General features: G+C 50.1%; 1 protein-coding gene across 7 annotated transcripts in view; it reads right to left on the minus strand.

Moving 5' to 3' along the window:
• GGPS1 (geranylgeranyl diphosphate synthase 1) overlaps positions 1-21,619 on the minus strand; it is a 144,599-nt gene that overhangs the window by 64,642 nt on the left and 58,338 nt on the right. For all 7 annotated transcript variants that reach the window (XM_078670837.1, XM_078670838.1, XM_078670834.1 and 4 more), the window contains one exon: positions 17,633-17,737. In XM_078670837.1, coding sequence (XP_078526963.1) covers positions 17,633-17,702 — 70 coding nt within the window. In that variant the 5' untranslated portion in view covers positions 17,703-17,737. The remainder of the gene's footprint in view (positions 1-17,632; positions 17,738-21,619) is intronic.

The raw sequence follows: 21,619 nt of genomic DNA on the forward strand, positions 1-21,619 counted from the left end.
AGTATGCACAGTGTTTCTAGAGTAGACTACTTAGATCAACTCCAAAATGTCACACATACTTCAGTGTGCATATGGTAAGCATTCATTCACTACCTTGTGCACTCATCCGCTTGTAGTAGATACTCAAAGTCTTCGTTGTGCTAACCTGTGCCTGGTTGGCTATACTTACATCTCAGTTACTTGACCTTGAGCCTGGGAAGCACAATCATGTTCCTACCAAGCAGGAACTGGTTCCTCGCTCACTACAGAGTGAAGGTCACATTTGCCTCCCTCAACCTCAGCTACAAAAAATGGCGTACGGTTGTGCACACACCCTGCAAAGATGCGTGTAGCGCCTGAAGTCACAAGTTGAACCGGGTGTAGTTCGCTACAATAGACGATAGTTATCAGTGAGGTTTGTTCCACCATGAAACGAAAGTTGGCTGCCGAGAGTAACAAGGCAGTGCTGGGAGGGGGGCTGCGCACCAACTGAAGTGCTCTGGTTGCACGGCCTGCGGCCGTGTGAAGTGACAAGCCTTTGAAGTATGGGAGTGTGGGAGGAGTGCTGCTACGGCCTGGGGGAAGCTGGCTGGGGAGGGGGAGGAGAAATGAATGTAAGGCTGTGGGGAACAGAGTTTATGGCCCAAAAGCGTGTGCCTGTGGCCACGTGAACTTCATGAAAACGCCAGCAAAAAGCTAGTGGTTTCATGAGGATTAAGCTATTGGCAATGTAAATGACAATGCCATTTATTTATCTGTTTTCAAAACCAACACATAAAAACAAATTTTGTCTTTTACAATGCCAATAGCTCTAACTTCTCCAAAGGCGAAACCGTTGCATTGTAAATGCTTGTTTTTAATCTTGTGCCCTCGACTAGATCTGCTGCAGTAATTTTCCCTATCAGATGATTGTTACATGTATGTGTTTGAGTTTCGCTCAATTTTCTTGCATTTGTGCTCAGCGACGTTTGTTATTTTTCCTCGTACTTTATTTGTTTTTTGATCAGAAAGAAGATGTGTTGCATTAGGTGAACTAAAGGAAGAGACATATATATTGCATTTTCTGCATTAGAGCTGTGCATTCCCTTTCCTACACCAGCTGGCAGCATTTTTTGTTGGTCCTGTAGCAATTTTGTTATTTTTTACTCGAATGTAGAAATTCCTGGACATGGAGTCAAGTGAATGTAGCACATGGCTGCGACTACTGTTATTGTATGTAGTGGTGATCAGTTAGGTAGAGTGTGGGCGATAGAGTGTAGGCGGTTAGGGTGGTGGTGGCGGCTAGGGTGCTGGTGGTTGCGGCTATGGTGGGGGTGTTGGCGGTTAGCATTGTTGGCGGCTAGGGTGTTGGCGGCTAGGGTGTTGGCGGCTAGGGTGGTGGCGGCTAGGGTGGTGGCGGCTAGGTTGGTGGGTGTTAGGGTTGTGTGGGCTAGGGTGTTGGCATCTAGGGTGTTGGCGGCTAGGGTGTTGGCATCTAGGGTGTTGGCATCTAGGGTGTTGGCATCTAGGGTGTTGGCGGCTAGGGTGTTGGCGGCTAGGGTGTTGGCTGCTAGGTTGGTGGGTGCTAGGTTGGTGGGTGCTAGGTTGGTGGGTGTTAGGGTTGTGTGGGCTAGGGTGTTGGCATCTAGGGTAGTGGGCTAGGGTGTTGGCATCTAGGGTAGTGGTGTCCCTGAGTGATGCGGTGGTGCCTCCGAGTGATGCGGTGGTGCCTCCGAGTGATGCGGTGGTGCCTCCGAGTGATGCGGTGGTGCCCCCGAGTGATGCGGTGGTGCCCCCGAGTGATGCGGTGGTGCCCCCGAGTGATGCGGTGGTGCCCCCGAGTGATGCGGTGGTGCCCCCGAGTGATGCGGTGGTGCCCCCGAGTGATGCGGTGGTGCCCCCGAGTGATGCGGTGGTGCCCCCGAGTGATGCGGTGGTGCCCCCGAGTGATGCGGTGGTGCCCCCGAGTGATGCGGTGGTGCCCCCGAGTGATGCGGTGGTGCCCCCGAGTGATGCGGTGGTGCCCCCGAGTGATGCGGTGGTGCCCCCGAGTGATGCGGTGGTGCCCCCGAGTGATGCGGTGGTGCCCCCGAGTGATGCGGTGGTGCCCCCGAGTGATGCGGTGGTGCCCCCGAGTGATGCGGTGGTGCCCCCGAGTGATGCGGTGGTGCCCCCGAGTGATGCGGTGGTGCCCCCGAGTGATGCGGTGGTGCCCCCGAGTGATGCGGTGGTGCCCCTGAGTGATGCGGTGGTGCCCCTGAGTGATGCGGTGGTGCCCCTGAGTGATGCGGTGGTGCCCCTGAGTGATGCGGTGGTGTCCCTGAGTGATGGGGTGGTGTCCCTGAGTGATGGGGTGGTGTCCCTGAGTGATGGGGTGGTGTCCCTGAGTGATGCAGTGGTGTCCCTGAGTGATGCAGTGGTGTCCCTGAGTGATGCAGTGGTGTCCCTGAGTGATGCAGTGGTGTCCCTGAGTGATGCTTGGGGGTGTCCCTGAGTGATGCTTGGGGGTGTCCCTAAGTAGTGTGCCGGTGTCCATGAGTGATGTTAGGGTGTCCCCAAGTAATGCGGTGTTGGCCATGAGTGTTGCCCCAGAGTGTTGTTTGTCGAGAAAGTGATTTTTAAAATGTGAGTGAGAATATGAGTATGTTTACATAAAAAAGTAGAAACGAGTTTAGGCGCGTAAATTTCAAAATTAAAAAAAAAATTTAAGTAAATAAAAGTAAAGCACATGCTAAATGCTTGCATATCAAAACAAAAGTAAGAGTATTTGACCGTAAATTATGGGGCATGGAAGTACATGGAAAAGGCGCAATGCGTGGTCAGAAAGGAGCCAGGGAGAACGTGCGGCGAAGCTCAAAGTAAAGTCGAGCGACCATATGGAGAGGGAGGAGGTGGGCTGCCTGCAACTCGTGGGAGCATAGGGAGGAGGGGGTGGTCTGCCTACTAAGTGTAATGCGTGTGGCAACAGAGGGAGAGCGCGGCGCGCGCTGGAGAGGGAGGGGGTGGGCTGCCTGGTCACTTTAATGCGTTTAGCAACAGAGGGAGAGCGTGGCGCGCGCTGGAGAGGGAGGGGGTGGGCTGTCTGGGCAGTTTAATGCGTGTGGCAACAGAGAGAGAGCGTAAGGATGCAGGATTGAAGGAGGAGTAATGTCTAGTTTGTACTCTCCTGGCTCCGCTGTTCTGTTTACTTCTGACACTTGTTCATCGGCCCATTGTAAGGGAACAGCAGCCTGCACCCAAACGTCGACTTCGTTTTTTATTTACATATACAAACAAGCTTTGCTCTGTTGGTAGTGGTTTGCTCTCGTAGTGTCAACCTGCTCACCGCAGCCGTGAAACTGCAGGGAGAGAGAGGGGAGGTGCTGGCGGCTGGGGAGGGGGAGGAGAAATGCGAGCCTGGCTGTGTGCGGTGAAGAAAATACATATTTATATGTATTCGTGCCCCCCACGCGCTACCCTCTCACCATCTGCCATGTTGAATAAAAACCCCTGCATTACTTCACATTCAGAGGCCTTATTTCTCTGTCACCAGGCCCCTCCATGCCAGACCCTGAAAAAGGCACACGTTACATTTCTCTGCAGCACATTAGATATTTTTTTGAGCAGTCACGGAGAAGAGGCCCAGCCCGGGGTGTCTTAACAGTGTCAAACAAGGGTCGACCTGATAAAGCTGCACTCCGGCCCGAGCAGGAGGCGAGCAGAAGCCCCTCTGCAGAGATAAGGCCCAGTTTTGCTGTCGGCTCTCAGAGATAAGTGGGGCCCATGTCAAGGGAAACCTCCAAGACAGTTACACAAGGGGTGGACAGGAAGGGCCAAACCAACTGCTAGTATGAAGCAGCAACACTTCTACAGATGAGAGCAATCTGCATGCTGCCCCGAGCTAGAGATAAGACCAGACATGCTAGTCACTCTGACACCCAGGGCCCTCCCTGGCCAACAGAAAGGAAACAGCCCTCATGGAGAAGTCTGATAAAGTTACGCAAACAGGCAGTTTTAGCTGACCTTGCTGCCCCCTCTATGCACCCACCCACCTATGACTCATTACAGTGAACGCCTACATGCTCATATCTTTTTCTTTCCTTCTGCTTGGAGGGCTCCTCCCTATGTATGCAAAGAATGTATAAATATTGTACTCTGTGAATAAAGCTCAGAACTCTCCTGTGCCCGCTTGGCGCTGGAGCTCTCCCTTAACTCGAGTTAATGCAATAAAGCCCATTGACTAATACCACGGACTCTGCTCCTCATTTATGCTTGACCCTTTTGATATTTATTTATTTATAGACATTATGATAGTGTAAATAATTTATTTACGACATAATCTGGCCCCCGAACAGGGACGCATCCCCTTCCCCACGCGCCGGCGATGTAGGTCCGGCCCCTGCCCCCTTCTACAGCCTAGAAGGACTTCAAGTGTACACGCCAGCGGGGCTTCCCGCCAACTCCCTCAGGCCCACGGAGGAGGCGAACTGCGACCAGACATCCACATGAGGCGGTGAGGAAGATTGCGGAGCGTCCTGACCCAGAGCCCAACCCGTGAGAGAGCCGAGTCCGAGGTCCGCCATTCCTGCGCAAGCGTCAAGCGTCCGATGACCAGGTCTTCAAGTTCTGCTTCCCGGTGAGTACCACTGAGAACGCATAAAGACGGGTTCATTTAATGAACACGGTAAAGACGTGTCTCCTTCACGAGACCGGTATGGTTGTACTGTATTCCAGTACATAAGTATATGTTGTATATGTTTTGAGTTTGAAATTGTTTTAGTTAGGTTCCAGCATGCCGTGGTTTTCAAAATTGCGTAAAATAGGCACTAAAAAGGGAATATTAGAAGAGGCAGCTAATGTCCCGCCAAGAGATACTCCCGGCCATTTTATGTATAACAAACATGGCATCAGCGCTATTCTCTATTTAGACCTCTGGGTAGATTACACAAAGGATCTAGAGACGGTGCATAGATGGCCTGCGACCGGCACATGGGATTCAGAATGTATTATGAGAGTAGAGTAACAACTATGGAAAAGGAAGTCGAGGCCCTCGCAGAAAGAGGCCATTGAATTATGGCGCAAAGAGGCTAATAGGAGGGCCCTGAAAGAACTTAACAAAGCCGAGAAAAGCAGGCAAATGTCAGAACAGGCAAAAGAAAAAGAGTTACTAGAAGAGGGTGAACAGGTTCGAGTGGAACAAATGGATAGGGAAAGAAATGCTCTTGTTGCTGGTATCTACCCTGTACTCTCAGAGGAGATTGCAGAGGAAGTTCCCCAAAATGTACCCCTTAAAATTAAACCAACGGCACCAGAGGCGTTCCTTTCCGCCTACCTAGCAGAGCCACCCCCAGCCTACATAGACGCACCATTTCCCCCGCTCCCACCAGAGGCCGCGCCCCAGCCAGTCCAGGACCAACAACAGGTTTCCGGGGGTGCGGAAGGGGGGGGGGGGGAATAAGGAAATAAAGGATGACGTTGAACTCCCTAGATGTATATATGATTTACAGCCAGGTATTACTGGTCCAATGCGCGCCATATCAATACGAGTAAGGCAAGCCATCGCAGAGCTAGATGGACTGCCTGATATGAATACACATTTAGATGCCTTGTATGAGTTCATCAGAATAGGACGGAACCATGAATGCGTAGCTCAAGCTATGGAAAATAGAAAAGTAAAAGCTAAGAACAACATCCTCCGTTTTATTGTCAACTGTCTGATCAGGGAACGTGATGAGGGTGATGGGGACGTGGAGGTTAGTTTAATAGAGTGGAGCGACAGCATCAATGACGGTAAACATGATAAGGTAGCGCAGACAGAGGTAATGACGAATAAGATTAAAAAGAAAATACTAGCAATACGCAACGCCGAGAAGGAAGGCAGGAATAGTGTGTCAGAGGAAGGGGATAATAACGAGACGCCAGACAAAATGAATTTTCTGGGCATAGCACGGCACTGTAATGGCGCCAAACACCATCGACCTCAGAAAACAAGGGTTAACAAGGAAACAAACATCTCTCCTTAGGATTTGTTCCAAACAACTGAAAAAGCCCTAGACCATTGGATGGACGACGAGCCACCCCTCACGCCACATGAGGGAGTTGGCTCGGTCGGCCACCCAGTGGGTGTCCCAACATCATGTATATAATCCCGACATTGTGGCCCAGATGTTCCTGAGCCTCCCACCACTCGAACAATGCCTGGCCAGCATCTATATGGTCCAACACTTGATCACGTTGTATGAGAGCCAATATCACCACCCTGGCAAATTATATAAAATACTGGAAAAGGTAATACTAGATAGATGGATGGAACAGGGCCCAGAACTGATTAACACCATTTTAGACTTGCGTCTCCAATATGAGCAATTCCTGTCCGCCTCAATGACACCAGACCCTCGCCCCAGAGGACAGTACCCTCTGCGAGAGGTCCACCCCATAAGAAAAATAGATGGCACTGTCCAGCGGGTATATGTCTATACCCCACTCACCAAGCTAGAAATACTGGAAATGAAGAGGTTGTTACCTTCCCATGATAAAGACCCGGGGGGGTTTCACAGAGAAATAAAAGATATACTCCGCATAGGAGACTATACTTACCCTGATATCCTAAGGTTACTAAAGGTCTTGTTACCAGCAGGCATTTACGAGAACCTTAAAGAGAAAGACTGGGATGTGGGAGATAAAACGTTGAAGTGGGCAGAGTTGCAAGCTGAAGATGCAGGTAGGGCCCCGGGGGATGGCCTTGGTGAAAAAATTAAGGGGCTCCCCGAACTCCTTATATAAATTTTACCAAGACTATTGACGACCAAAAAGGAAGACTGGGATGCAATTTCAGCATGTAAACAGAAACCAGAGGAAGACACGAGCAATTACTACACTAGGTTGGAGAAATGCTTCGCTGTCAACAGTGGTTTAAAACACAGTAGTGAGGCCTATCCCCACCTTTTTGTGACCAAACTGGTAGATAACGCCCTTCCTCAGATTAGGAATAGAGTGCTGAAGGTTGAGAGCACTTGGAAAGCAAATAGCCCCTCACAAATGTTACAGATGTTGCAATACCACCAAAATAGAATAAGGGAAGAGCAAGAACAAGAAAAGAAGTGCATGAAGGATACAAAAATGAAGGTGCTAGTTGCCCAAACAGTACCTGCAAACACGAACAAGAATGGTACCGCACCCACTAAAGGTACCTGCAATTATTGTAAACAACAGGGTCACTTTGTAAGGGAATGCCCCGTCCTACAGCACAATATAGCCACAGGTAAAACAAAGGAACGGCCCTATACACCCAGACAGTACAACACTCAACAGACACAAGCCCCCACCCCGCAGCAGGTCCAGACGCCCGCTGCCGCTGCACCTCAAATGTATCAGTACACGCAGTCAGACTACCCAGAATACCAATCTTTTTCATGAAACAGCCTCGAGAGGGAAGATTGCTTGCCCCTCATCCCAGTTCCTGTGGACCAAGAGGGTCCTTATGTACATGCTCGTTTGCTGGGGCAAGATAGAAAGTTTCTGATTGACACAGGGGCAAGCAGGACTACCATCAGTCATGACGAGGTCCCAGGGGCACCTCTCTCGGGCTCACAGAATATATCCCTGGGATTTTCTGGAAAGCCAATTGTCAACAAAGTATCAGAACCAGTCTCTTTAGGGGTGGGTCCACTGACACGCACCACAGACCTATTACTCACTAAAACATGTCCAGAAAATTTACTAGGTATAAAGACCCTAAAAGAACTGGGAGCAGTTATCTGTTGCTCACCAGAAGGAGTAAGACTGTTTTTGCGTGATTTCAAAGGGCATTTCACGGTTAGAGATTTTGATCCCAGACTTCAGGATGTCCCACAGTATCTATGGGCACAAGGTTCGACTGACGTAGGTTACATGGATATAACACCACACGAGGTCACTCTTAAGGAAGGAGTAGTCCTACCCCAAATACGACAGTACAGGATTCCACCTGAGGCTGAAACAGCCTTATTAAAAATAATTCAAGAACTCATTGAACAGGGGGTGGTGGTGGAGACAGACTCGAATGTGTGTAACTCCCCCGTCCTCCCTGTTCTTAAACGCACAGACCCTCAAGCACCCCCAGTTTACAGACTAGTAGTTGACCTTCGAGAACTGAACAAATGTGTGGTCCCACAATACCCAGTGGTCCCAGACATTTCCTCATTATTTACTGCCATTGATTCTGAGGCAACATTTTTCACAGTCATTGACCTGAAGAATGCATTCTTCAGCATTCCAATACATCCTGACAGTCAATATCTTTTTGGATTCAGTTTAAAAGGACGCAGCTTTAAATTTACAAGAGCTCCCCAAGGCTTTACAGAAAGCCCAAGTGTTTACAGTCAGGCATTAAAGAGACAACTTGACAGTATTAGTATGCCTACTAACACAGCATTAATACAGTACGTGGATGACATTCTCATCACAGCAAGATCAGAAACTGACTGTGAAAAGGCTTCCCTCACGGTCCTTCATTTTCTGGCGGACAAGGGGCACAAGGTGTCCCCTTCGAAGTTACAGTTCTGTGAACAGCAAGTGGCTTACTTAGGGCACTTGCTGTCCAAGGAGGGTAGGCAGCGGACACAAGAACGAATTAAATTGATTTCCAACATTTCACAACCCAAAACCAGAAAGAAGTACGTGCATTCATTGGCCTTACTTCCTATTGCAGACAATGGATTCCCCAGTATGCCCACATAGTCAAGCCACTCATACAATGGACTACATTGGAGGCGGCCACCTCTAACGTCCTCCCTTGGACATCAGAGCACACCTTAGCATTTGAGGAACTAAAACGGGCATTATGTCAAGCGCCAGTTTTAGCCACTCCTGATTACAAGAAACACTTCACCCTGTTCGTGACAGAGCGGGATGGAACAGCACTATCTGTTCTCACACAAGACCAAGCAGGGAAACACAAGCCATGTGCTTATTTTTCTAGTACACTGGACCCTGTAGCACAGGCTTTGCCAGCATGCTTGAAATCTGTTGCGGCCACAGCTTTGGCCATAAGACAAAGTGACTCGATAGTGCTGGGACACCCCCTGACAGTACAAGTACCACACGCAGTGGAAGTTCTCCTGAATAGGACACAGACACAACACCTGACTGTAGCAAGATTGACAGGATACGAGCTGACACTATTTCAACCCCACATAGAGATTAGAAGATGCAACATACTCAACCCTGCCACTCTTTTACCCTCAAGCACAGATGACACCACACCCCATGACTGTGTGGAAGTAATAAATGTAGTGACGAAGCCAAGACAAGACTTGACAGATGTTGCACTCCCAGACCCTGACATAACGTTTTATGTAGATGGATCATGCATGAGAACAGGGGCAGGAGAATTAGTGGCAGCATACGCCGTAACTACTGACCATGAGATCATAGAGACACAAAGAATAGATATCCTGTCAGCATAAGCAGCAGAGCTCATTGCTTTGACGCAAGCCTGTAAACGAGCAAAACAGTTAAGGGTTAACATCTACACTGATTCACAATATGCGTTTGGGGTAGTTCATGACTTTGGGGTACTATGGAGGGAGAGAGGTTTTCTGACCTCACACGGGGCCAAGATACAGCATGGCCCTCTCATACAGGCCTTGTATCCTTTCTGGTGAAGAATTGGCTTGGTAGTTTGGTCTGCCCTGTTCCCATGATGCACTGGGCCAGGGACAGACTAATTTGCATATAGCCAGGTTCTGAGCTGGGATGGGGTAGTGAGCTAAATAACGGTGATGGATCAAGCCCTGATCTTTGGACAGGGTAAGAGTGGTCTGCTTAATTCAGACACTCTGTTCATCACCACCCCCTTTTCTGAATCGTTTTTGGCCACTATAGGTGTGGCAGGGTATACTCAGACATGAGTCCCTTGCTCACTGCTCCATCAGGATTCAAGCAAGCCGGGCCGACGAGGCTGAAATGCCAGAAACCGGTCCCCGGTAGCTTGTATCCTTTCTGGTGAAGAATTGGCTTGGTAGTTTGGTCTGCCCTGTTCCCATGATGCACTGGGCCAGGGACAGACTAATTTGCATATAGCCAGGTTCTGAGCTGGGATGGGGCAGTGAGCTAAATAACGGTGATGGATCAAGCCCTGATCTTTGGACTGGGTAAGAGTGGTCTGCTTAATTCAGACACTGTTCATCACCACCCCCTTTTCTGAATCCTTGTTAGAAGCAATACACCTACCTACAGCCATAGCGATCCTGAAATGCAAAGCACACACCAAGGCCACAGATGTCATTTCCCAAGGTAATGACCTGGCAGACCGAACTGCTAAACAGACAGCTCAGACTCCAATTGACATAACAAACTCCCAGGTATTACCACTGACAAAGACTATGACAGTCAGGGATCCCTCCAAAGATGTACAAGATATACAGACCCATGCCACTCCAGATGAAATAAAGAAATGGACTGAACAAGGAGGGGTTCAGACTGACCAGGGTTGGATGACTAGAAAACAAAAAGACATGGTTCCTCCCAGATTCTATGGTACAGGTGATAATAGAGACAGCACATAGCCCAGCACACTTGGGAGAGAAGGGAATGTTGGATGGCCTGCAGAATATCTGGTTTCACAAACACTTGCGAGCGGCAGCAAAACAGAAAGTGAAGACTTGCATGATTTGTTGCCAATTCAACCCTGGAAAAGGCATCTCAGTGGAACAGGGTGGATTTCATCCCCCTGATCACCCTTTTGAGGTTCTCCAAATGGATTATATCCAAATGGACAGATGTAGAGGTCACAAGTACGTCCTGGTAGTGGTGTGTGCCCTAACCAGATGGACAGAAGCTTACCCAGTCCCAGATTATACTGCAGTTACAACAGCCAAACAGTTAGTGAGGGAGTTCTTCCCTAGATGCGGGTTGCCACGTGTCATTTACTCAGACAATGGCCAGCCTTTCTCCTCTGAGCTCATGAAACAGGTGTCCCTTCTGTTGGAATATACCTGGAAGTTCCATTGTGTAAGGCATCCCCAAGCAGCAGGTCTAGTAGAGAGACATAACCAGACCCTCAAAACAAAATTAGCTAAAGTCTGTGCAGAAAAGGGCGTGGATTGGATGGTAGCCTTACCGGTTGCCCTCTTTTACATGCGCATGGTAGGTCATTCTAGAACCGGCCTATCCCCATATGAGGTGGTCTTTGGAAGACCACCGAATATGTGGGGTACACCAATACCTAAAAGAATAACTGATGTTGACAGTACTATGCTCACAGATTACCTGGCTTCCTTGATGTCTGCACTACTCTCTTGCCGTTCGCAGGTTGCCGCTGCCTTCCCTGACAACACCCAGGTCGAGGACCATGCCATAGCCCCAGGGGACTGGGTGCTGATAAGGAATTTCGACCGGACGAGCCCTCTGAACCCCAGGTGGAAGGCACCAAAATTAGTCCTGCTGACGACGAGGACGGCCATCAAAGTCGAGGGAAGAAAGGGGTGGCTGCATGCCAGTCACTGTAAAAAATACTTTGGGACTACCGGAACATTTGCTAAAAACAAAGACAGTACAGACTTTGAGCCCCCCTTTTTGGAAAAGACTCCCCAGCAAGAGTACACTTCCAAACTGAGATCTAGAAGGTCAGTCGACGTTTGATTGTCTAAGTCCACCCGGTGGTGAAGCGGTTGAACATGATGTCTGACTTGAATAAACTAGTGAACAGTAAAGAAAAAAGAACTAATATGAGAAAGAAATACTGCAAGCTATTACACAGCAGATGTATAGTGTCTCTGATTATTGTACTTTTTATGAGCATTGTGGTAATAAGTATTGGCTGGCTCTTACATGTTCTCTATCCACCTGCTGTCTCACAGAACGCCACCATAGTACACTCACATGTTGAGCTCCCAGTACACTTAGAGAACAGAAGAAATGAATTTAAGAACAATACTTTCATCACCCTTTTACAACAGCATCAACTGGCCATAAACACATCCAACTGCTGGGTGTGCGGTCTTCTTCCCCATACAGTTGCCAAAGGCATGCCTTTCATCACTCTCCCTTTTTCTTATGAAGGCTCTTGTACCGGTTGGTGGGAAACAAACAAAGCTTCCTATATGGCCAATACGGATACAAAAGAGCAGTCTCAGCTCAGATATCACCTATACATTTTATGTTGGCGAGGTGAAAAGAACAGGGCATGTGGTACCCCACTAGAGCAGGAAGCCTATGCTGACCACAGCAACAGATCTAATAAGTTATATTATCAGTATATGGACAGGAGAAAAAGATCAGTTTCACCTGTTTTTGTGGCATCAACTAAAGCCCCTTTTTGTGTCCAAAGTAAAGGAAAGATACGTATGGGTGATAGCATCTGCAATCACACAGTCAATTTGAATGGAACAAACAATACACGGCTTATAGCCGCACAGGGCACCTACTTCATATGTGGGGATAAAGGTTATACATGGCTCCCACAGGGCTGGTCCGGCACTTGTTACATTGCTTTTCTCCTTCCCCCCACCTACACTGCCCCTGCGGACTATCATGAAATTGAGCCTCTGACTGTCTATAACAGACGGCGAAGGGGGGTCATAGATACAGAAGATACAGCAGGGCAGGAGGCGGGAGACTTCTTTGCCGGAGCCATTCCATTTTGGGGTCCCATGGTAAACAGCAGGAACATCCGCCACCTCACACGAGTGGTGCAAAACACGATAGATGCAACGGCAGGTGCCCTCTCTAATCTCACAGCCGAGGTGGTCGCGGATAGACTCATGACCCTACAAAATCGCATTGTTTTAGACATCGTTCTGGCTGACCGTGGTGGTGTATGCAGATTGATCTCCACGAGTTGTTGTGTGTTTATTCCAAATAACGCACCTACGGTATACCAAGCCATTGCCAAGCTACACAAGATGTCAAGTCAGCTAGACATGGATAAAGGAGAATGGTCCTTAAGCAGTTGGTTGTGGGGATTAGTATCAACATGGGGATGGAAAGTGTTGACTGTAGTAGGATTAATACTGTTTTATCATCTTCAGTTGTTGCCTCTGCATCCAATGCGGCCCGGCCATCTGCGGTCTGTGCGCCACTGCCTGCATTCTCCGTCCACATGTGCAGAGCAGAAAAAATGAAAAGATCATGTTGCAAGAACACATTAACGGCCTGATGAAAATAGAGGTGTATTAGAGGGGTGCGTATGGGGACAAGGAGGGAATGAAGAAAATTACATATTTATATGTATTCGTGCCCCCACGCGCTACCCTCTCACCATCTGCCATGTTGAATAAAAACCCCTGCATTACTTCACATTCAGAGGCCTTATTTCTCTGTCACCAGGCCCCTTCATGCCAACCCTGAAAAAGGCACACGTTACATTTCTCTGCAGCACATTAGAGATTTTTTTGAGCAGTCACGGAGAAAAGGCCCAGCCCGGGGTGTCTTAACAGTGTCAAACAAGGGTCGACCTGATAAAGCTGCACTCCGGCCCGAGCAGGAGGCGAGCAGAAGCCCCTCTGCAGAGATAAGGCCCAGTTTTGCTGTCGGCTCTCAGAGATAAGTGGGGCCCATGTCAAGGGAAACCTCCAAGACAGTTACACAAGGGGTGGACAGGAAGGGCCAAACCAACTGCTAGTATGAAGCAGCAACACTTCTACAGATGAGAGCAATCTGCATGCTGCCCCGAGCTAGAGATAAGACCAGACATGCTAGTCACTCTGACACCCAAGGCCCTCCCTGGCCAACAGAAAGGAAACAGCCCTCATGGAGAAGTCTGATAAAGTTACGCAAACAGGCAGTTTTAGCTGACCTTGCTGCCCCCTCTATGCACCCACCCACCTATGACTCATTACAGTGAACGCCTACATGCTCATATCTTTTTCTTTCCTTCTGCTTGGAGGGCTCCTCCCTATGTATGCAAAGAATGTATAAATATTGTACTCTGTGAATAAAGCTCAGAACTCTCCTGTGCCCGCTTGGCGCTGGAGCTCTCCCTTAACTCGAGTTAATGCAATAAAGCCCATTGACTCTAATACCACGGACTCTGCTCCTCATTTATGCTTGACCCTTTTGATATTTATTTATTTATAGAAATGATGATAGTGTAAATAATTTATTTACAACAGCGGGGAGAGAGAGGAGAGGTGCTGGCGGCTGGGGAACAGATGGCGAAGGCTCGTGTATTTTTTTTTTAAAATAGTCTGTTTCACTGGGGAAAAAAAAAAAAAACAGTTGTGCAGGCTGAGGCGGTGGAGCTTGGAATCGTGCAGTTTTGCAAGTTGCAGCCCGTTCCTTTCTGCTAAATGAGTTGTGCAGGCTGAGGCAGTGGTTTTAGTATTCAATGCGAAGATCTCAAATGCGGGTTTAAGACGAGACACGGCCGTGAAACTGCAGGGAGAGAGAGGGGAGGTGCTGGCGGCTGGGGAGGGGGAGGAGAAATGCGAGCCTGGCTGTGTGCAGGGAGAGAGAAGGGAGGTGCTGGCGGCTGGGGAGGGGGAGGAGAAATGCGAGCCTGGCTGTGTGCGGGGAGAGCGAGGGGAGGTGCTGGCGGCTGGGGGTGGGGATAGCCGTGGGAGGGAGCCTTGTCGCTTTCATGTGCACGCGCTTTTAATGTCAATGCGCTTGCGCATTGAGCTTAAATTTGACGGGCACTGCAAGGAATCGCAAGTTGGTTAAAGTCTGTTTAAGCCCCTATAGTCTCGCAAGCTCAATGCGCATGCGCATTGACAGGCGAGACCTAATAAAGAGGTGGCACTTCCCAGGAACAAAAGAATATACCTAAATTAAAAATATAAAAATCCGAGAAGCACAATTTATGAAATGACAATAACCCTAACACATAGGGATCAAAGTAGCAATCCTAAATAAATTGCCATACAGAAAAGGAAATATTTACACTATTAAAACCCAATTAGTAAATGAAGTAAAATATTGGGGGAATAATCTCCGTTACCAAGTCCAATTAACAGTTCTGCATGTCCTCACTGTTCTTGGGGCAACAGACCAGGATCCTCTGCCCAGCCCAGCCTCGTCCTGTCTCGGAATGTCTCGGGCTTCTCCCGGCGCAACCCGCACGCGACGAGGGACTAGGCGTGGTTATATGCGCCTCCTGGCGCGCGATGAAGGGTCGTCCTGCAGGGAGTGTGAGGTAGGATGTGGTAGGGGGGGCGGAGCAAAGCCCAGCCGCGACGGCAGCAGCGGGAGAGTCACAGGCTCGGTACGAACCCCAAGCCCAAGCCTCAAGTGCCAAAGCTCCAAACAGCGTTTCCCTCCGGGTTCAGCACCAGGCGTGGTTATATGCGCCTCCTGGCGTGCGATGAAGGGTCGTCCTGGCCCAAAGGATCCTGGGTGATGTAGTCCTCAGCGGGGCCGGCGGAGCCAAGCCCAGCCGGACACCAGCAGGGAGTGTGAGGTAGGATGCGGTGGGAGTGTGAGGTAGGATGCGGTAGGGGGGCGGAGCAAAGCCCAGCCGCGACGGCAGCAGCGGGACAGTCACAGGCTCGGCACGAGCCTCAAGTGCCAAAGCTCCAAACAGCGTTTCAAAGTATGTAATGTCCCAACAAACAGGTAGCATTGGTTGATTTTAGTGCCATGCTAGAAGAAGAAAAGACCTTTTTAGCCACTTGCTACTACTTTTTAGAGTCCTTGTCGGCAGGAGCCTGAGGAAATGCAGCTGTAGATTGTTTTGAACAGGACGCCTGCACCACCAGACTTTCCGGAGACGGATGTGTAGAAAGAAAGGGAGGGAGGGTCTCCTGGCACCGATCTATACCTCCTTGCCACAGATTTAGATACAGCAGGAGAAGAGAGTGGTTTACGCCACACCTCCAGGATAGGTTCAGTTAAGTCTTCTTTAAAAAGCAACAACGGCTCAACTACTGAAGAAGGCAAATGCAAAACTTCAGTGAGCAAATTCGGCTTATATTCAGAAGTAGGTAGTTTTAAGTCTAAAAGCTCCACAGCCTTTCTGATAACAGTATGATATGGAGCTACCTCTTGAGATGGAGAAGCCCTTGATGAAGAAAACTGCCACTCTAGCGAGGTGTCCAGGTCACTTGCCTCCTGAATTCATCTACAGATTCCTCTCTCACCCTCTTCAACCTCCTCTCTCCGATACTGTTCTTCCTCCCAACAGTCTCTGTGCCTCTCTCCTCGAGCGAAACCTTGGTTGCGGCGTCGGCGGCACCACACTGTGCCGACAGCTCCGTAGCCGGCGTCGAAGGAGGATCCGAAGGTGGAATAGGCACCATACGAGGCAGAGGGGAAGGCCCACCAGACGGCGCTGGGGACTTTATATACGGTGTCGAAAATCTCAGAGCCTGAAACTGTCATGATGGCGCCGTCGGCATGAAAGGCACGATGGGTGCCTGGGCATAATGCTGAGGCACGCCCAAATTGAAGGCCAGCGGACCCACAGGACAAGAAGGTGCTTCGGAGGGGAAGGCTGCCTTGGCAAATACTCCATACACTGCATTTAAAAATGTGTTGGATCTGAACCTGGAGTAGGAAATTGAGGATACAGAGTCGAGTCAGCATCCACACGAGAAGTATTCGACGTCGGAACAGCCAGATCCACTGGCGGAGCCACAGGTTCAGCCTAGTGTACAGGAGAAGGATCATCCTGAACTGGCAAGCCCTCCAAGTCCGGTGAACCCCTCGGCGTCGGTGACCGTGCTGGAGTACCTTTTGGAGAGGGAGATCTTTCCGGAGTCACCTGAGGAGATGGCGAAGGAGACACAAAGTCTTTCGGACTACGTCGCGGAAAAGGTGATCTCGAAGCCTTCCCCTTCGACAAACGGCGCAGAGAACTATGTCTCTCCTTCTTCTTGTGCCTCCTCGACTTCGACGCATGCGAAGTCGACGACTTTGATCTTTTACGTCCTCTCTTTTCCTTCTTTGCTTTTGCCATAAAAAGCTTGGCCTCCCGTTCTTTTGGAGCCTTTAGGTTCATTTTTCGACAGCTGGAACATCTTCCACGTCGTGGTCCGACGACAAACACCACAAACAGTCCTCATGGGGGTCAAGGATGGACATATGCCCCCCCACACTCCCTACAGGGCTTAAATCCGGACTTCCTCGAAGACACCATCTCAAAGCAACACCTATAGCTGAAGAAACAACAAAGTAACTCGACACAGTATGGAGAGTCCCAGAAAACCGTTCTTATGGCTCCGGTGACGTCATGCGGAGTCGCAAGCGGAGCTGCAGCATTGTGACATCCTTGACGGCACGGAGAGCTAGAAAAAAGTTTCCACAGAAAGCTGGCGTAGGGGATATTCAAAAGGTGAGGAATCCACAGGCAGATGTATCCATCAGAAATACATTTTACGAAGTCAGTACAGCATACAAGAAGAAAATGTGGTAAGCCCATCTATTCCATCTCTATACGGACTAGCCGCATACAGCATTTTCTTAACCCATGTTTTCAGAATCTATCCACCTTCTTACAATAGTTAACTCGAAAGTTTGTGTTATTCCCATTACGGCCAGTTACCAATACGTTACAAAGCAATATATCCTAATATTTCTTCTACAGCATACCTATGCCTTTGGTGTAGCGCTACAGAAATAAAACCAATTTAAAAAAAGAACACACAAAGGCAGAAATGGCAAGTTCTGATGCAGTTTGAATTGAGAATACTGCAGCTAAACAGTTTGCAATGCACCAGCACATTAAATAAAGTTCTACAATTTAGATAAGTGTTTAGATGATCAGAAAACATCATACCTGGTAACTGAAGCAAATACTTGTACGGTTCCAGCAAGATCCTTTCTGGTGCTTCGCCTAGGTCTTCCATAATGTGCAGACTTTAAGGTAACCAAAGATATTCGCCTATTTAAAAAAATAAAAATTGTCATAGAAAATAATGCAGGTATTTCACAAATGCAATTTATCATCATAGAAAAAGTATCTTGCTATGCTAACATCCTTAAGCAGTTATGAGTACACTACACAAATATTCGAAAACATTAGATGGCAAAGTTGTCAATTAGGAGGAACTCATGATTCCGTTAATTATCCACAAGTCCAAAGGTTTCTGTTTTGAACCCTTTGAAGAGAAAAGAAACAGTTAATAACACAATTCACACACTTCGCCCCCTCATCGGAAATCAGGGGACAAAGACATAAAAAAAAATTGCATGTTGTGAGAAAGTGCCATCTTTCTTGCATTGGTATGCCCCCACTTTTTTCTGAACTGCTGATGTACTTTGCTTGAGTGTGCCCTGGGTTCCTGCCAACCAGGTACCCAGAGCCTGTGTTCCTTCCCTAAAACTGTGTGAAACTAAAAACCCAATTGGCATCTCTGGCCACCTGTCAGCCCCTAGTAAATGGTACCCTAGGTACACAGGGCATGGTGACCAGACAAGACCCCTGAGGGCTGCAGCACCTATTGTGCCACCCTCAGGGGGCCTGTACCCTGGCACCCACACACTGCCTTTGCAGGCTGAGTGCCTAAGTACAGAACTAAACAAAGAGTCGACATGGCACACATCCCTGTGTGCCATGCCCACAGAACTCACTGCCCTGGCATACTTCAGTCACCCATCTAGCTGGGTGCCCTATGCCAGAGGTGTGGGCACAGGTGCAGGAGCCCTGTGCAGGGCTCGACAAATCCACTCGCCCGCTCGCATTTGCAAGGGAGAATGGATGAGGACGAGCTATTTTTAGGTCCTACTCGCCCTTTCTGGCGAGTAGGAAGTCAAACTAACTTTTGTCCTCCATCTTTGAAAACAGAGCAAAAGTGACAAGATAACACGATTTAAAGGCATTTTTATTGCTCACAAAGGGAATGAGCAATAAAGATGCCTTTAAATCTTGTTATCTTGTCACTTTTGCTCCGTTTTCAGAGACAGAGGTCCAGTGGGTTGCAGTCAGGTCGAGGGAATTTTCCATGGTACTAGACCTGCAGGACTAGTGCCATTTTTTGGATTTGTCGAGCCCTGCTGTGCCCCTACGGTACCCAGGACCATTCCTGGGCACTGTAAGTGCAGTGATGCCATTAAGAGTATATGGTGCTGGGAGGTTGTCATTACGAACTCCACAGCACCATAATGGCTACACTGAAGACTGACAAGTTTGGTACCAAACTTCTCAGCACATTAAACCCGCACTGATGCCAGTGTGGGATTTAATGTAAAATGCACCAGAGGGCATCTTAGAGATGCCCCCTGAAACCCTAACCTACAATCCACGTCTGGGCTGAGTGGCTGCAGAGGCTGCCACACAGCAGACATGTTGCTGGACCCATGGGTGGAGCGCCCCCTGCTCTCCTGGGCCTGCAACAATGCACATCCTGGGCGAGGTGCTAGGTCTCCTCCCCCCAGGATGGGCAGGGGGAAGCTTCAAAGGCATGCCGCCTCTGAGCTTCTCCAGACCATTTGCTGTACCCAGCAACTGGCCCCCACCAGTCCTGACCCCCACTCTGGCAGGAAGACTGGCGGGGAAAACTACGTCAGGAACTGCGGTGTGCCAGCCTGTGCCAACCCCACCCCTCAGGTGGGGGAGACGAGGTGAAGCACGACCCCGGGCTCCGGCCATCTTGTAGATGGAGAGCTCTGCCCAATCACAGCTAGGCTCCTGCCCCCCTCCCACAGGGAGATCCCAATAAGAAAGAAGATCAAGAAGACGCAAATGGGGGTGGGGGTCGCACACTACTCGCACACCGGCGGTGTCGCCCCTAAGGACTCTGGTCAATGTAGTAAAGTGTTCGCGATGCATCATCTTTCGATCTTCTGCTATCTTCGCTGTCTTCGCCATCCCTGGACACGTGTTTCGGGGTATTACCCCTCATCAGCAGGGATAGGCAGTGTACTGGTGTTGCCGATGGCTGCCAATATCTGCCAGGTATAGTACCACTCAGGCGCGTAGGTGCGGGATCCCAGGCTCGTCAGCCCGCTGCTCATGGGAGCTTTAAAGTTACAAATGGGGGTGAGGTCGCACACTACTCACACACCGGCGGTGTCGCCCCTAAGGACTCTGGTCAATGTAGTAAAGTGTTCGCGATGCATCATCTTTCGATCTTCTGCTATCTTCGCTGTCTTCGCCATCCCTGGACACGTGTTTCGGGGTAGTACCCCTCATCAGCAGGGATAGGCCGTGTACTGGGGTTGCCGATGGCTGCCAATATCTGCCAGGTATAGTACCACTCAGGCGCGTAGGTGCGGGATCCCAGGCTAGTCAGCCCACTGCTCACAGTACAGGGCAATAATCCACAGCTCAATTAGTAGGCTTAAAACAGGTAATCAGACATGCACAGTCGATTAAGATTGAGCCTGGCTTCAGGCATGCACAGTCAATCTGTATTGAGTAACCTTGAAGTTTAACCCAGGCCTCACAGTCTCTGGGGGATCATCGGGGCCAACAGGGGCCCATTCACCGTTTTCCCTGGGGGAGGGACGAACTCGGGGTCCAAACCGGCATTCCGCCTTCCTCCCCTGGGGTTACCTGTTGTCTTCGGCCCTCGGGGGCCCTTGCGTTGGTTCTGGAGCAGGGGGGAGGGGTTCCGACCCTCCCGTGGGCCTTACTCGGCCAGCCGCGGTAACGGGGGCAGTTGGGGCACTCTGGCGGCTGCAGAGGGACAGGTGCGGCGTGTGGGGCAAAACGGAGGGGGCTCTTGTGCTCCTCAACCCCCTCCGCGATGAGTCCGGGCTATCCCCAGGTGCCGGCCTCGATGTGAGGGGCTCGATCTTAGCTGTCAATGGCTGCGCGGCTCTGGCGGGGGCGTGGCCGCGCTCCCCGTCACGTGAGGAGGAACAGCTCGCCTTCAGGTCTAGCGCGGCCAAGTACACTCGGTGCGGCGGCCCTCTCTGGCATACGGGGGCCGCCGAGGGGGGTTCAATGACGGCGCTGGACACAGCGCGAAGGGCAGGCAGCCGCGCTGACAGGCCGGAAGCGCCTCGGGGGTGTGGTGAGTGCGGCGCTGAAGCCGCGTTCGCGAAGAGATCTCCTCAGGCGCCTCAGGGGGCGCGGACAGCTCCGGGCCGTGGCGGTGAGTCACCCTGCCCACACTCGGTCTTCCAAACGCTGCGGGGCCGTTTTAGCAGCCCTTCACACAGCCTGTATGTGGGGCAGTCTAGCGCTTGGGGCACATTGCAGCGCTCGCGTGAGGCATGACATGGGGGCACACCTGGCCTTTTCTGACAGGAAAGGCAGTCTCTGGCACAGCGCTGTGCAGGGGGGCTTGTTCAGCGCTTTTACAGCGATACAGCAGGGAATGCAGGCAGGATAGAGATCAGAGCATTCCAGTCAGGGGGAGGCAGGCAGGACAGGGTAAGCCCAGATGGAGGCAGGGAATGCGCAGGGGCAGCACAGTCCAGTACCTGGTCGATCCCCCAATAGTCTCTGGTTGAAGGGCAAGTAGTCTTCTCGGCGCTTGGATGGTTCTGCGCCCTTATGTGATGGTTTCTTGAAGAGAGGGGGGGAGGCTTGAGTTGGAGGCTGGATAAGTTTCCTCAGGTCACTGAAGATGGTCCCTGGGTTCCCCTACCGCTGGGCCAGATCAGGGGGCTAGTCTAGGATGCCTCACTCAGCTTAAGAGGCAGCACCTAAATCCTGTCACTCCCAGTGGCATAAGTCCCTGACTAGGCCCTTCCGCCTAAATCTCCTGCGTGGGTCTCCCAGGTCAGTGATGCCCCAACTGACTAGAAAAAGTTCCCTTCCTTGCTTATATATGCCCAGGTCAGGTGACCACTCTCTAAGGAGGCAAAAATAAGC

Source organism: Lissotriton helveticus, chromosome 12 (genome assembly GCF_964261635.1).
Source record: "Lissotriton helveticus chromosome 12, aLisHel1.1, whole genome shotgun sequence".
Classification (NCBI taxonomy): Eukaryota; Metazoa; Chordata; class Amphibia; order Caudata; family Salamandridae; genus Lissotriton; species Lissotriton helveticus.